Source organism: Agelaius tricolor, unplaced genomic scaffold (assembly GCF_023055355.1).
Source record: "Agelaius tricolor isolate 1412-34295 unplaced genomic scaffold, bAgeTri1.0.p SCAF_13, whole genome shotgun sequence".
Lineage (NCBI taxonomy): Eukaryota > Metazoa > Chordata > Aves > Passeriformes > Icteridae > Agelaius > Agelaius tricolor.
In genome coordinates this window covers 22547602-22565238 of record NW_027269273.1, presented here as the reverse complement: position 1 = coordinate 22565238, position 17637 = coordinate 22547602, and the positions used below count along the sequence as shown (strand labels likewise).

At 35.0% G+C, this 17637-nt stretch overlaps 1 protein-coding gene across 1 annotated transcript in view; it reads left to right on the top strand.

Annotated features, from left to right (window-relative positions):
* Nucleotides 1-281: 281 nt before the first annotated feature.
* LOC139595648 (adhesion G protein-coupled receptor A3-like) overlaps nucleotides 282-17637 on the top strand; it is a 158353-nt gene continuing 140997 nt past the window's right edge. Inside the window, exons 1-4 of the mRNA XM_071439187.1 lie at nucleotides 282-349; nucleotides 4135-4206; nucleotides 10562-10633; nucleotides 11386-11549. Coding sequence (XP_071295288.1) covers nucleotides 4175-4206; nucleotides 10562-10633; nucleotides 11386-11549 — 268 coding nt within the window. The 5' untranslated portion in view covers nucleotides 282-349; nucleotides 4135-4174. The remainder of the gene's footprint in view (nucleotides 350-4134; nucleotides 4207-10561; nucleotides 10634-11385; nucleotides 11550-17637) is intronic.

Genomic DNA, 17637 nt, shown 5'->3' with positions numbered 1-17637 from the left:
AATGGCTGGTAGGCTTGTTTAGAAAAGAATAAATAGGAAAAGAAGAATTAAAGCAAACAGGTTTTTTTAAAACATCTAATCTTAAACATCTTACTTGGAAAAATATGTTTTTATAAACTGTGGATTATGTACTGTTTTTGATGCTACTAGTTAAATTCTTAGTTTTAGCTAAGACAGATAAAGGTCAGAATTGCATTGCATTTCACCCTCCACGTGTATAACAGTGGTAAAGTAGGTAAAATGATAATTAACTGCTCCTCCTGTTATGTCTGTCTAGAGATCTGAAGAATAATTTGATCAGCACAATTGAGCCAGGGGCCTTCTATGGGCTTTCAGAACTGAAGCGCCTGTAAGTATTAATTCCATTTGAATTATTCTGAAAATTGTGTTTGTATCGACATTTCTATCCTTGGGCAACTCAAATATGCCACCAAGCAATAATCAAATAAAGGCAATGGCTGTAAAATAGAAAATCACACACTCTGCTTTTTACATTTACCATGCCTTTTTTCCCTTCTTCCCCTTCTTTCTTCCTTTTCTTTTTCTTTTTTACCTTTTGCCATTTAAAATCATCAGTTTAATCTCTGGTAAGTGTCCTAACAAATGCACCTACAAAGGTAAAAAACATGCCTAATTAATGACTAAGCAAATGATCTATCACTGTAGACATTAATCAGAAATAAACAGTAAACAGAAATAAACACTAAACAGTTCAGATGTGTGTGAACAATGGTTTGTGCTACACCACCTTTTTTTTTTTTTTTACTTTTATCATAAATCAGCCCTATCAAATACATTATTAGAAAGGAAACTTTGTCATACTGTAGAGTTTGTCTACCATTTTCCATACCATCAGCCTTGACTTTGCTTGATATTTTTTACTTTCATAATGGTTTTCTAAGGAAACATGATCTTACACAGTATATTCCTTGTCCATCATTCTTGAAATTCTGTCTTGGAAAAGGCTCTCATAGTACTTTCAGAAGCACTGGCTGATTTTTAAACTACATTTTAGAGGGTAAAAATATCTAAGTTAGTAGGATTCTTCAGCTGGGCATTTTTCTTTTAATTAACGAAGACTACAGACCCTCCTTAGTTGTACTCAGCCTAAGGAAAAGTGAGATGAACCCTTTTTTAATTATAATTTTCCAAGTGACAGCTTCCAAATATCCATGCACTGGCTAAGTAGGCCATCAGCACATGCCAGGCATTTTCCAAGCCATCATGTATGCTGTCTTATGAGAAAACCTATAAGAAAACAGGAATTATTTTAGTGGGATGGGAAGATTTAGATGAGAAGGAGAAGGATTGCAAATCAACTGAAAAATAATTTTACAAATCCTCTGCTTTTCTGCTGTGTGGCAGTCTCAAGCTGCTGTGTGCTGGGGGCACTGCAGAAGGTTTCTCTCTCTGATCATGCTGTAGCCGTGTTTTCTAATACCAGCCTCTCAGTTCTAGTGTCTTGCTTAATAATGATGAAGCCAGAGTAGCATATACATTTTTAACACAAATATGAGCATTAGGTTTGAGGCTTTCTTGCTGGCTCTGTGTGCAGGGGCAACAGCAGAATGCAACAATAAAGATGAGCGCTAATTGTTGCTTTGGCCGCGCACTCTAATAACACAACCCTGACCTCTTGTGGGAAAACCAGGAAACCTGAGCAAGTCTGGGCTGCTCATCCACAGAATGCACAGGTGGAGCCTTTAGGTCAGCCAGGAGAAAGGAATAAAGGGAGAGGAACTCATCAGGTATTGGACAAGAGAGAAGAAAAGACTCTTCAGCGCAGTAGAATTGGCAATGTTGAGTTTTGTCATGCCAAATCTCAAGAAACCCCATTGCTGAGATGAACAAGTAACACTGGAAGCAATCTAGAGACAGAATTGTTTAATTGCTGGACTACCACATTTGATGCAAATCTTTGTAGTTCCATGGTAAACAAGAAAATATCTTCCCTCCTTCAGTGTGCAACTGTTGGGAAGGAGACAGTAGAGCAAAAGGAATAAATAGTGTAAACTCCTGTTGAATATTGAATACAGTAATTACTTTAAGACTGTACATTCACATGTTTTTATTTCCTGTGTAAAATATAAATGATGCTGAGAAAAGCAGAAGCTGATGTAATGTGGACAACTGCAAGAGAAATGGCAGGTCAGACAGACAAGCCACAGGCTGTCAGAATGTTTTCTGTGAATGATTTGGAGATCTGTTATTATTTGTATTTGAATGACAAACTGAATTATTTCCAGGGTTTACTCAAAAAGGTATACACAAAATTATTGGAAATTGAAAATTTATGAATCACTAAAAATATGGCGTTTAGTTATTCAACACAGAAGAGTTCTTCTCTCTAACATCAACTTTGTGAGTCAGCATTAGTAAGTTAAACATTTAACTCCTGAAAAGGAGCACCAGCTTTATACATTATGGACTGAATTGTGTTTAATGTAACAGGTATTAGTCTGGGGAAAAGTGTAGCAAGTTGCCTTTTCTTTTTGCTTTTTTTTTTTTTTTGGAAAACGTGTTTTACAAAACACTGCTATATAACTTCTTATGAAAATAGCACTTACTGAAGTAAACTTTGAGAAAATAGCATTTATTCTTTGATTTTGGTAAAAATGTGATTTTAGTGTGTGCCTCTCTTAAAGAAATATGCACCTATATTGATTAGTATAGACAGAATCTGCTTTTGCTACCCAGATTATGCCCCACATTGTGATGCAATTCTTCCATATGTGTTCAGACTTTGCCTAGACAAAAGCAAAGCATTACCCAACCAAGAATCCTGGGTAGGTTTTTTTATATCTTCTAATAGAAAGATATGTAGATGCGCGCGCATATATATATATATATATATATGTATGTATATATGTATTTATCTTAGACTTGCATTTTTAGAGTTCCTATGTAGCTTTTATGAGGAGAACTTAAAGAATAATGCTAACATGAAATTAATGCACTATATTGTATCCTCAGTATTATGTTCTCTACTTAATATCCTTGACAAGCATTTAAGAAATATTTTCATTCTAATGTGTTTCATCATATACTTGCACAACAATATATTCTTTGTCTGATAGAAGGCAATTTCATAGTGAACTAAAGAGATTGCCTTCATTTTGCAGCTAATTGAATGTGTTCCCATGAAAGCAGTAACTGGATTTGTCAAACTGCAACCTTTAGTCTTCCATTTGATTACTTTAGTATTCTCATGTATCGGTAGAAAAATATGGAATCTGCACAATGTAGTAAAGGAATCAGAAAACTACCTCTAATTCTAAAACAAAAAATACATTCCGATCAATTTCAACATTTTTCCTGGCTGCATGATCACTTAAAATCCTTGTGTAATTGCAATTATTTTTTAAAATATGTACTTGGTGAGAAGGAAAATTTGGGTCAAGGTTGAAAACCAAATACATAAAAATCAAACTCGAATCTACCAAGGGGCAGATTTGCTTTACCCTAATATGATTGCTTATAGCTGTTTTTGTCTCCTTCCTGCAAGCATCCTGTACACTGTGCTGCATGTATGGCTTATACAGAAAACATTTCTTCACTTTCTGCTGGCAAAAATGTAATGCCTTTTACTGTTTGTGCTCTCAGAAAGCCACAGTATTGCTCTTTTAAGAGCTTGCCAAGCGCTTATCAAAACTGACCTCACTAGCTCAAAAATTAATTGCCTTCTGGTTTCTGTGATTTCAGCAAGATAGGCTGCTGTTAATGAGATGAAACATGAGTAAACAGTAAAAAAAAAAGTCAGTTTTGGCTGAATATTGCATGGAACAAAATACATAGTATTCTTCCTAGGTTAAAAACTGCAGGCGCTAATAACTCTGATCAGGAAAATTCTGTATATTTGTAATATTATTTTGCTTTTATTTACTACATATATATAAAACACCATTTTAATACAATTAGACGTCACAATATGATTTGTGGAATATTGCTCAATAATGTTAATTTAAAAGTTATTTAATCCATTTATTCAGTTATGTTACATTATGGGAAAAGGATTTATTTCTCATTTGTCTCTAACTCCTTAAGTATTAAAAATATAGATACTTTGTGTGATTACATAGGTATGTATATAAATAAGACAGACTTAATGTTTCATGGGATTTTTGTTTGTTTCAGGGATCTTTCAAATAACAGAATTGGTTGCCTAACACCAGAAATGTTTGTTGGACTTAATAATCTTCACAAATTGTGAGTATAACACCAGTTTTGTTTTAAACAGAAGAAATCTCAATTGTCACATTACCGACCTGAGTATAGTTGGCAGAAAATTACATTATAACAAAGTTGTAGGTTTTGTACTAAAAGGCCCCTGTCCTGAGCCTTTGATTGTGATGAGTTGAGATTGAAAATATTTTATCTCTATTTGAATTGTAAAATCTATCAGAAATGCAAAGAATTAAATTTCATTTCCACATTAAAAAAAGGCTAAACATGAAATTTCTGTTTGCATGTCTAAGAAAAAATTAAAGTAAGTTGGCTGTAAATTTCCTGGCTGGGAAAGAGAAAATTCATAGGAAGAATCCTGGTTTAAGTGGACATTTGGCTGAGCCCAGGAGGGCCCTGTATCTTCATTCAGATCTGTCTTCATTCCTGTACGTGAAATAAATTTCTATACTGCATCCTATGGTATAATCATTCCTATAGTACGTGACAAATCTCATACTTTCTTTTCGTCCTCTCCAGCCAGTTATGGCATTTCCTTGGACAAACAGGGAAATCTTTCTAGAAAGATATGCCATGAGGTCAAGATAACACCAGGTAAAAGGCTGAAGTCTGGCACACTTACAGATCCCATTAATGAGAGTAACTATGCGAGGTCTTCTCTGATGGAAACAAATGAGAACAGATGAGGGGAAGAGCCTTGATAGCACATAATGAGCAGGTGCAACCTGCCCCTCTTTTTACTCATCTCAGATGTTGTGCCAAATTAGGCAAGCCCAACTCAGCTATTGAGGGTTTCTATCTCTGCTCTTGTTGTGCTCAGTGAACATGACTGTGGCTATAAAGTTAGATTACCTTGGAAGGTAAGGTTAATTCAAAATGGTGAAGTCCCATTATTAAATGGAATGTGTTTCTAGTTGCTAGGAACAGACTCAATAGAAACTCTTCAAATCCATGCTCTCTCAGAAAGATCTGAAATTTCCATTCACAAATCTGCAAGACCCCCTCTTAAAAGTTAAATAGAAGTTCAGTACAGAACATTGGTCTCTTGGTGGCAAAGCACAGAAATGCATTCCCAGAGAGTGCACAGCAGTTGGTCTGTGACAGTGTTTGGCTGTACTATCCCTTTTGTCTGAAGCCCAGGAAAGAATGTGGCAGTGTATCTCCACACCCTTCAGCGATGCAGGGAAAAGGCACAATGTGCAGGCTGACTGCCCATGGTTATTGGGCTGATCAAACCACACCATTACAGTTTCTTTTTGTACAGATTTGCTATATGCCTGCTATTTCTGGTCACCCGAGTATCTGTCCCAGCATTGGCAATTTTTTTTCTGAGCTGTAAGGACCAGAGAGACTCACCAGTTCCCTCTACACAGTCATTAACTTTGTATTTTCTTGCATCCACTCTTTTTGTGGGTCTAACTGTGACCCACATTTAATTTGGAAATGGCTGTGTTTCCAGATCTTGCTGTATCATTTTCCTTCTGAGGCACCAGTTTATAACAGAAATTCGAATGAGACATTTCTTAAGTGTAGCTCCCAAGTGGCAGTCTACTAACATTTTTCACTTTGAATAGTGTCATTAAATTAATTACAAGTTCATGTTCAAGAAGGTTCTTCTCTTCTTGTTCTCTTAATTTTGACCGAACGTTGGTTTTGTTATTGCCAGATTTCATACTCACATTCTCTTAATGCTGTGAGGCAGAGTCATTGTTGAAAGCTCAAAATGCAACCACTCAGAAGACCATTTTGGCAGAGCATCAGTAATGTCTTACTCCCCTCCTTTCCATCTTGTCCATTATCTTACTTTGTTTTACAGTAAATGCACTTTACACCAGGTCCTTCACGCTTTTGTGGATATGATGTCCATGCTTCAGTGAAAAAATTATGATTCTGGTAACTGGAGACCTCTTAGTCTGACCTCTTTCTATTTTATAAGTGAGTTTTGAAAGAAAGAAAAATGGAAAAAAAAAAGTTGGCAAATCAGAAATTGTTAAAAATCAATATGAGGCTATAGATGGTTTATAATGTCATCATATGAAGAGATCTTTGATCTTAAAAATCATAGTAATATATATTTAGGCAGTCTATAATATCTACTCGTTAATAATCTTTTAGTTAAAATAGAGCAGTATTGTGGAAGTGTCTTTTGCACCATGTCTTAGCACACTTTCCAGATTTTAAATTCTTCCTTCCTCTTTTCTAAGCTTTTCCTGTTATCTTCTCTCCAGTTCTTTGATCTTTTAAAATTTTGAATTATTTTTTTCAAGATTTAAGATTTGGCTGTTAATCCATTTAGTCTATCTCCCATTTTTCTTTTCTGGGTTTTAAATTGCCTTTCTACCACTGACCTAATAAATAGGTCCATCCTGCATTGTAGTCTGTGTGGCCTAGTGCTTTATTAATTACTTTATTTGTTTTAGTAGTAGTAGTATTTCAAAAGTCTGTCCTTTGGAAATTAGAGGCTTAGTAATAGTTTAGTCTACCTTATGCTTTTATCTGAAGTGAATAATTTCACAATTGCTATGTCAAAAGCTATAGCTGCCTTGCAGGGATTGTCCTCCTTACCAAACCAAAGTCAAGAGTACCACCACTCTTGTTGGGTCACTGATTATTTTGTGAAAAAATACAGCCACACTCCCAGTCAAGGGGAACTGTCTCCTGCCATTCAGAGTACCACATGTTCCTTGATCTCAGAAATCTCATATAATGTCCTAACGCTGATAGTAATTATTTGGACTGAGATCTCAATTTGCCTGTGGTGTAAAAGTGGCCATTGTTAGTGGACTGCAAGCTGATGCCGCCTGGTCCTTTTCTATCACTTTTTTTGCCTTGGAAGTTTATGAAGAACCATACTTTTTAAACATGTTTAAAAGACAATAGGTCACCTTTCTGTTCCTACTGATATGTCTGAATTGTGTTTACTTGCCATTTGAGGGTATGAGAAATCTGTTCTCTGGAAAGGTTATGGAGAAGCATTTACTCAGTGCAGCATCAGTGTTTGTAACAAGGAAAAGATGACAATTTATTAAACATGGAACTGGTTTCATAGCCATTTACTGAAGGAGAAATATAATGATGCATAGATATGTGTTGATTTATGTAGTTGTTGATTTGGTAATTAGAGCTCTCCTGTGTTATGTTAGCAGAGATGAAGCACAGAAGCCTCTTTGCAGGCTGTTATCAAAACCAGTAGGGAGAGCCATGAGTCCACTGGAGGGAGCAAAGGACATAAATCTTTTCATGTGCCTTCTGTGAAGTACAAATATGGGATTTTCTTGTACTGTTTACAAGCACAAATGCCAGGTGAAACAAAATAACACAGTGTGTTTCACTCAATCTTGTAAATCTAATTCAGTTTGGAAAAAAATGGGAGTTAGAGCTGAGAAATCAGCTCTAGGCCCAAACTAACACCGTGTGGTTTAGCCCAATGATGTGATGCATAAATCTAGACTGAGTACAGTAAAGGTATGTTCAAATACTTCACTAAAAGGGTGAGGATTGCCTGGGCTTTCAGGGATAATGCACACACCCTTCAGTGGGCTTGGTGGTTTTGTGCAGTCTAGTTTAGAACAGGACAACCTCCAGAATTCTTGATTAAAGAAAAAATGAATTAGTAGTATCATCTGATATTGTTTTTAAACAGGCAGACACACAGAGACCACAAGAAATGGTCAGCCTCTTGATGATGTGGAGAAGACTTTTACTCCATTGTAATCAGGAGGTGTAGTTCAGGGAACAGAAATTGAATTCAAAGTTACTAATGAAACCTTAAATTTCATACAGGCCCTGAAATTACTGCAGCCACTGACTTCTGATTATGTTCCTTGAGATTGATCTAATTTTTACACCCTCTTGGATTAGATGATTTTTACTCTGTAAAATGATTTCAAAATGCTTTGACGTCAGAGGACAAATGCAGCTGGCAGTGCCTCAGTATGAGAGTGGATTTATTACATCTTCTAAGATACTAGTTTACCTCTTTTGGCTAATATATTACCCTTTGGCTATGTTTATGCTGTAATGAGGTGCATATATTCTAACTAGGAGTGACATAATTGAATGCAACAAATCTTCCAAATCTCCTTTGGACCCAATGTTTCAGTGCTTTGTTCCAGAATTAAGTATGCAAATATATTTTGGCTAGGTAATGGAGCTGCTATCTACATTAATTCTGTTTATATTTAATCTAAGTATTAAGAGATGTAGAATACTGGGATGATGCCACTGTGCTTATATACCAGACTTCATTTATTTAGGCCCTCATAAATTATCTTCTCAGGTTTCAAAATGTTGCAGCCTGAAATCTGTTTCAACAAGTAGCTACTGCTGGTTCTTCCCTTTGGAGATTCAAACCCAAACTTTATCATTGCTTCCAATTGTTTGATTAAACTATATCTGATTTACTCTTCATCCTGTCTCTGAATCATCAGCAGCAGTTAGCTTTGTGATAACATAATACTGCAAAATCTTGTGTGACTTGATGTCATTGCACCAACTAATCACTTTGTATGGTGCCAGAAATCAAATAAAAAACACTAACACAGTTAATCAAACAGACCCCATTTCAGCAAATAAGGAAATACAGAATGTAACCTGCCCTCTCTGTATTTCTGATGTCATTTTTTACACCTCCTATCCCACTTTGCCTATTTTTTTTTGCACAGATCAATCTGTTATCGTTGCATTTGACTTTTGCTTTTTAATGCTGCTCTTAAGAGGGAAGCATTCTTCATATTCATATATTTCTGCTTCTATCTATATTCTGCCTCAAATGGTACTTTGACACATGTAACTCTTTTTGACTGTTTTGTGGCATTCGTCATTTATATTGAAACTTTTGACAGAAGTGCTTTATTAATTTCTGGAAAAGTACAAGTATTGGTATATGAAAAAACAAGTTTAGGACTTTCTAAGTAAGACTGAAATGTTTTATCTCTGATCAAACTGAAAGCACATCTTTCTATTAATGGAGTGAGTTAATGGCATAGTAAGTGCTTTGAGCTTTGGAGTGAATCAATTTGTTTTATTTGAAATATTTGCAAACGAGGTGTTACAGATGTTTCTAGAATAAATGCCCTTTTAAATCAAGCTAAAGTAGGGTTTTGGGATATCTGAAATGGAGAAATTTTACAACAGTATATATTTGACAATATTGTAATATATAATGTAAGTTATGTGCACTAAAAAAATAGGTATTTACAGAGTGCTGCATCAGCTCAGAAATGCATGAGTTATTTGGGTGATTTGAGAAGATTTCTGAAATTTTTGTTAAAGAACAATCTAATTCTAGTGGTGGATATCCAAATACTATAATTATGTTTCTTGGACATAGAAATGTGTTGCATTTTGATTTACACAGCCCTGTGAACATGATCCTAGTCTGCTAATTATTAGTAGTAATATGGAAACTTCAAACCAGGTCATTGCCAGAAGAATATGAAAAGTTGAATTGCTGGATTTCTGCTGATGTCACTGTCAGGAGCTCAATTATTCCAGCACTTGGTGAAAGGGAATTCTGAAATTTTCCTGATAACTGAATTTTTGTAACCAACTTTGAATTCAAACATATGGTGTTCAGGCACTGGACAGAACATATCTCAGTATTTCATAAGTAGGTAATTCATATGCTCTGAAATCTTAATCTTGGATATGCGCTAATTTTTAAGTTTATGGGTAGAGAAAAAGACATTATTACTTGACAATTAAGCATTTAATTTTTGTATTACTAAGGCACTGGCAGAGCAATACTGTTTAACTATGTTAAAGTGAATTGCCTCTGTTTGCAAGTATTCAGCCTGACCCATTCAGCCATCAAGACAAGAAAGAGTAGAGCAGTAATTAAAATGGAAATGAACTAATTTAAGGATGGGAAAAATTGGTGTGTTTAAAGTCCTTTGTAATAAAACTGTTTGAGTAGTCACTTTGAAAACTCATTACTGCTTTAAGGAATTGCTTGAATTCTTTGGAACATTACTAAATTAAGACACTGTTTTTGTTTCTTTAGCTTGAAGACATCCTGACTATACAATAAAAATACAATACAGGTCTCACTGACTAATTATTTTATTAACATTTTCACTCAAATTCTAGAATATTCTCTTCTCAAATTCTCTTCTTTAAATATGTAGAAGTGTTCCTCTTTATGAGACCAAGTGAATTGTATGTATTTCTGCTGTGAAAATAAAACAAGTGTGAATTGATTTAAATATTACTGTCACCTACCAAAACCAAAAAGCAATGCACCAAATTTAAATATATTTTTACTATTGTCAAGAAAGCAACTTTTTAATTAGCATTGGGAAAATTATATTCTATAACAATTTTCTTTTCTTCTTGCATTTGTTATGACTAACAGTAAATTGCTTTCTTTTTTCCCTAGGAATTTGTCAGGGAATATTTTTTCAAGTCTCATGAATGGACTTTTTTCTGAGCTGCTAGCTCTGAAAGCCCTGTGAGTATCATTCTTTTGTTTGTAATCTGAAGTACTTCAGAAACACATTAGAATAAACATAGCAGAGTTGAATATGAATTCAAGAAGGATTGTTTCTAGAGATGCATTCTAAAAATAAAATCTGCAGTATTTTGTTATCCATGTCTGGCTCACTCTTGATGAGCTGCCATCTTTACCTGTTGCAGAAAAATGGATAGCACTGATAATTCAACCCCATTCCTGACTAGCCCAGTCTGGTCTCCTGACTAAAATCCCTTTTTTTTTTTCTTTTTACTTTAAAATCTTATACTTTTCCATGGTTTCATGCATTAAATTTATTAGGCCTCTAATTGCACAAAACCAGTAATGTTAAATATTTTTCCTGGAATTATGCTAACATCTCCCAGTTACTGATATTAATTGTATTTGGCTAAGATTTCAAAGTGTATACTGAATGTTTCTACTTAGAGAGGTTTTTAGTAAATTTAGGTATGTTATAGTATGATTTCTGCAGTAACACAGACTCAAAATTATTTCAGTAGTCAATGATGTTGTCCTGGAACCAAACACAGAATTTTTGCATAATATTATGAAAGTAATAAACAGTGGGACAATGTGTATTGGTTGTCTCAGACTGTCTTTGAATTCATGCATCCATAGTTATGCATTAATCTAGAATTCTCTTTTAAATTAGATAATCTGAATCTAGCAGAAGAAAATATGTTCATGGAAACTGCACATTTACCAGTTGTGCTCATTCTTTGCCTTTGTAGACATTTCAACACTGATTCACTGATTTGTGACTGTAACCTGAAATGGGTCTTGCAATGGGCCAGAAATGCTTCAGTGCGAATAGCAGAGGAAACAGTTTGTGCTTACCCCAGTGCTTTACATGGACTGTCCCTTTACAACCTGAAGGAAAACCAGCTGATATGTGGTGAGTTGTACTCTGATTTAGCATTACAAACTGAATTGGAATCCAGAGAAAATATCAAAACCCCAGAAATTATGCAAAAAACCAAAATAAAAATTAATAAATCTGACAGATGTTTGACACAGAAGATACACCTGAGAATGAATGAGAACAGAAAAAAATAGAAATTTCTTATTTCATATCTCAAAAACATCACTGTTCTGCAATGTATTCAGTAATATGCAATTTTGACAAAGAATATTTAACTATGATGCTAGCTCTACATTATATTCTTCATTAAACTGAGGATTCCTACCTGAGTTTGTATAACATTTCTTTCAAGTTATGTATCTGAAAGAGTGATATTGATGTCAAATTTAATTCTTGTACTTTTTATCAACCTGTAACTATACCTTTTATCACTGCTTCCTGGGGATGAACAGAATTCTTACAGTGAGCTTCAGTTAGGTGAATTCTGTATGAAGATGTAGAAGTGAAATGTTTTGTGGATATTTTCCACCATAACAAACATGATAGATGTGGTCTGAGGGAAAAAGCAAAAAGGTAAAGGAAGCTCATTTCACATTGAGCTTTGTCTATCAATGAGCAGATTAAACCAGAGATTTTTAAAAGTATCGCACTGCAGAGAAAATATCACTGCCTGAGATGGTGCCAGTGGGTTCCAGAATCAAAAGTCTAATTTCACACATGGTTGATGAATTTCAGAATCTTTGAATCTTTGACATGCTTGAATGACAGAAAATTGCTGAGATTGTGACTTTGCTAATGTCTTTTGCAAACAAAAGGAGAGTCAGACATTTCTCCTAATAACCACAAGAAGGGTGATGTGTGTTGTAAGAAACATATTAATAGTAGGAGGGAGATCAGAAGTTGCCTGGAATGATATAGAGAATTGGTTTTAACAACAAATACAGATATTTATAGGTTGGAAGAAATGTTAAAGGATGTGAATACTACCTACACATGGTCCATCAGGTGAATTGTTAAGGAAACACAGACAGGTGTCTGGAGGCAAATATGGAATGTGACCTTGTGAGTGCAAGGCAGAGACATTTCCAGTAGCCTGTGTTGCTAAACATTTGAAATTCTGCAATGTTCTTCAAATATTTAGCTCCCATTTTATAGAGAGCCAGCATGGGCATCTCCATTTCCCAGCAGGATAAGTAGTTATTCTAAAAGTGCTGGAATGATCAGAAGAGTGATTAAGGACTGTTAATTGGTATTTCCAGGTAACAAGTGAATATAAATCTCTGAATTCTACAGAGGGAATGAAAGCAATTTCTCAAAATTTCTTAATTCCTAATAGGACTCCCTATCAGACCTTTGATACAGAATTTATAATGCCCATCTAGTTCTCACTCCTTCTTACAATCAAGGGCTGTAATGACTGCCAGTAGCTTGACTTTGCTTCCAATATCTGCAGAGAGTTTTACAGTGGTTGTAATTGCTGAGCCTTCCACCAGCTCTGTAATATCTGCCAGGTATTTCATGGTGCTCAGAGTATCTGCTGGGTAGCTCACAGTGCCCAGAACATTTAGCAATTTCATTTTCAGTAAGTTAATTTGAGCCTAGGCATAATAGAAGGCTGTCTGGCACCAAACTAATAATAGCTATTGAGGATGATTTATAAATAATATGTGTGTGTTAAAATATGCACGGAGTTGATCAAATTAAACATCTCTTAAAGAAGATATTGAGTGACTTAAAATAATTTTTAAAAAATTCACCTTTATGTGAACATCATCCATACTGTCAGACATTTATAGACACTGATCTTCCTTCTACAGGCTAAAAGGTATTATGAGTTATCACAGTGACAAGATGAGCAAAAAAAGAAGAACGAAAAGGAAAAAATTAAAATAGGAGAGAAATGGACAAAGAGTTTTGCAGGGAATGAACCAAGAAGTCAAAGTATGTGGTCTCTGAATAGCTACAAGGAGAAGTTTGCCATCAGCTTTTTAGGTTATTTTATATGTTGGGGTGAGAAAAGAATAATCTTTTGGATTTCTTCCTGGCAAATCTTTCTCACACATCTACTTACTCATGATAGCCAAAGTAGTAAGTTGCCCGCTGGAAACAGTTAAAAACCTGCTTTGGGGATTTTAGGAGCTATGTAACTGCACAGTTTTAGAATTCCCAGGGTTCTGCTTGCATATTTCGCTAACAGCTTTTAAGAGCTACTTAAATCTTCTTAAACAAAATTCTCCAGCTGTCAGAAATGTTTGGTTATAAAACAATTCTTCACAATGTTGAAAATAAGGCTGAAAAGCTGGTTGGATGACAAAGTATGGTTTTGCCCTTGTCTTCTGCGTTAATGATGAGAGACTGTGGTGAATTCATAATGGTATGGACAAAGTATCTCTCTGAAAAATGGTTGTGAAATTGGCTTCATGCAGTGCCTCGTTACTCTTTCTCCATGACTCCAAATACAGGTTATTCAGTTTCCAGGAGGAAAATCATATTTTCCTGAATGCAAGTGCTATAAATTTTTAATTTTCCTAAGTACAGGTACTGAGGTCTGATAGGAGTCTGAGATTTTCTCTGGCTCACATCACCAGCAGAGATGGATTCTCTAAGCCAAATTCTTCACTCAGGAAGGACCCATATGTGTGTTTGTCTTAAGGGGATTATGAAAGGTTGCTCCTAAAGCTGGATTTTGATTATTTATACTGGTGAATGAGATAAGAGAATTTAGTTTCTCAGTCTCAAAACTGTATTGATGTTACGGAACAGCATGAATAGGTAAAAATTCAGTTGTTCTGCAAATTACAATTGACATATAACTGTGATGGAGTACTTTTCTGTTAAAAAGTGTTGACTCATCAAAACAATGTTTGCAAAAGTGCTGACTTTCTTTTTTCCTCCAATTAGATTTTATTTAAAGGTTAGAAAGTAGTTGACATAATATCAATAATATTTAAATAAATGTTTTGACTAAAATGCTGAAAATGTTTACTAAATGTTACAAAAAAATATTGCAAAGGTCAATTTACAGAAAAAAATTTATGGTGCCTTAAGACATTTATTTATTTTTTTATACCACAAAGAAAATTATCTAATTCTCCTGGGACAAAGTGCTGTTTCTCATACAGATCTCCTACAAATTAAAATCTTAGGTTTTGAATATATATATATATATGCTCTACTGATGTTTATAAATAAGTAATTGAGAACATATTATTCCCTTCTGTTAATTAAAAAAGAAACTGCTTGAAAAGAAAATATAAAAGGATATTGAGAAATCTGGTTTTTTTTGCTTAGAGTTTATTGCATTAATACATAATAAATTGCATTTTTATTCTTTATCATGATGGATTTTTTCATGCAGTTAGTAAGAAAGTTTTGTTCTTTTTTGGTGTCAGTAGCTTTTCTGGTCTCTGTGGTCTACTGTTCTAATCTTGGTCATGATATTGTTGCATGGACCTATAAAGCAGACAGGTTCAAAGAACTAGAGGCAGCATCTTGATTCTCAGGAAATCAAAATGCACAGAAGAGTCTACATTGCTTTAAAGTGATTGTGTCCACTCAGCCAGATGGTTTGCTGTGCATACATTCACATCAGTGCATCACAGCATTTTCAGGCAAGCTCGTTCTGCTGCGCGACACCTTTTCTGTAGTTGTCTTTATCTTTCCTGTAGTTGTCCTTACCTGTCTGAGCCGTGCTGTGAGGCAGTCTGCCAGAAAGCCCCATAAAGCCATCTTGCCCCATAAAGCCATCTTGCCCCATAAAGCCATCTTAAACAGTCCTGGATGGCTCTCTGGCCATGTTAGCAGAGCTTGCTCTGGCTCTTTGCATGTAACTCCATTTGAGATGCTGGCTAAAGGTAATCCCCAAAAACTGTGTTTGCCCTTTTTCTCTGTGTTGATGTAAAGCTATGCACAGGTCTTTTCCTTGGAAGAAACAAATCTATTGCTTCTCTCTTTATTATGCTTCTGCATTGAATGTTTCTGTTTCCCACTTCCTTATTATCTGTGTTGAATTGAATGGGAGAAAATCTCTTTCTGTGTTGAGCTGATTCAACACAGGACTGTAGGAGAAGAGTTAAAATAAGTTCTAAGATACAGGGTTATTTATTCACCTATGGTCTGCACATCTCTGAAAAACCCATGCTGTTGAAATAATTACACCTAGGAAATTGAGACAATTAACAAAGCTAGTATTAATACATCTTCTCCATATACCATCCTCAGCAAAGAAACTTCAAAGGTAAAGGAAACGTGTATAAGCACAAATGTTAGATACATTCATTGAGGACACAGTCTCAGGGGAAAATATGGTAGAAATAGAACTCGAAAAGCGCAGAGTAACAGCAAATTACAAGACAAGTATCTCAGCTGAGTAATTTTCCTTTCTTTTATTGACATAGGTGAGATAGCATCTGGTTATAGGTACCATCTCATCTACCATAAATGCTTCCTGAGTCACAGGAGCCTGTTTTTCAGAGGTGGAGTACCCAGAGGCTTGATTTGAATTATTGCTCTGTGTGCTTCACATTTATGAAAATCAACTGTAGGGTGTTTCACAGAAGGGCTATTCCAGTAGATTATTTTGAAAGAATGTATTATGCCAGAATATGTGTTCTGTCACCTGTTGGCTGTGATTCATAGAACTCTTAAGTATTTACATCAAACTTAGAGTGAGAAATTCTTTGGGTTGGTTCATAATTTACTAAAAGCTTTCATAGTCTATTTGGACTTTCACCAGGGGTGGCAAGAAGTGAGTACTCACAATAGAGCTGGAGTTTTGTCTGTGTAGGGTCTGTATGGTGAGGCTGCTGCCATGCCTTAGGGGGCTGTCTGCTGAGACAAGTGTTAACACTGCAGTAGAATAAAAATCCATCCTATTGAATATAGAGATGAGAAAAGAAGATAATAGTTGTGACTTGTGAGTGTCCAACAGTGTTTGAATTATTACTCAGTCTCTGAATTCTGTAAACTACCTTAGTTTAAACTGTTAACTCATGAATTAAATTAGCAAGTTCTGACTCATAAAATATTATTGAAATGTGGGGTTTGGGGAATGAGAGACTCCCTACTTAGGATGGACACTTCGAAGGGAGGAATAAAAGTCAAAGAAGTAAATCCTTTTCTGACTTCTGTATTCTGCAATAAAATTCTTTAAATGTTTCATAGAAAATGTGAATAATTTATCGGATGGGAGGAGATAAAGTTGTTAGGGAATTGTTTGTACTTAACCAGCACCTTGTCTTTTGTAGTTTGCTTCACTTCACTGAGAATCAGAGTATCTGTTCCCCCAAAGGAGCAGAGTCAGGCTAAAATGTAGGTGCTTTTTGCTCTGATGCTCCATACCTGTTCAGATTAAAACTTGTGCAAAGCAAAAAAAAGAAAAAAACACAATTATATGCTTTATGCATTCATTCTACTTGTGTTGTTAGAGATTTCTTGTCCATTTTAAGATTCAATTTCTTGCAAAGGAACTACTTTCTTCATTAGCTATCTACTGTCACATTTTCTAAACTGCATTTCTCATGCTTAAATATCAGGAGAACATTAGGGTACATTTCTCTCAGGCCACATGCTGCTCCCTAGTCTATTTTTATAAGTTTGGGGGTTTTTTGCAATCTTACCTAAAATACAAAAAAAAAATTGAAGCATTTAAGACATTATAAAACAATTATAGTAATACCATTGGGAAAAACTAGAACATTTTCTTTTCTATGCTTCCTCTATAAAGTACTTTTATTTTTTTGAAGTAGCTTTCTTTTTCCTTGACATAGATTGTTAAAAGAGTGTGGCTTTAAATGCTTTCTCAGCAATGATGGAATAGTGTTGTTTTAGATGCTGTATTTGTTGAAATGTCTTTATAATTTTACCTGATGTAATTGCACATTGTTTCCCCATCATTCCTAGCAGAGTAAGTGGATATCCACTGTCCCATAGTAAGAACTTTGAAAGAAATATGTACTTTTAAAATGTTGAAGAGGGGAAAAAAACTAGGTACTGGGGAATTTTGTCTTTGAAAGAACTTTTTCAACATTTAAATTTAAGCTGAAGTCAACAGAATACAATCAGCCTTGATCTATGTCAGTTTTTAAGAATGCTGTCAACTATCTTGTGTTAGGGATATGGT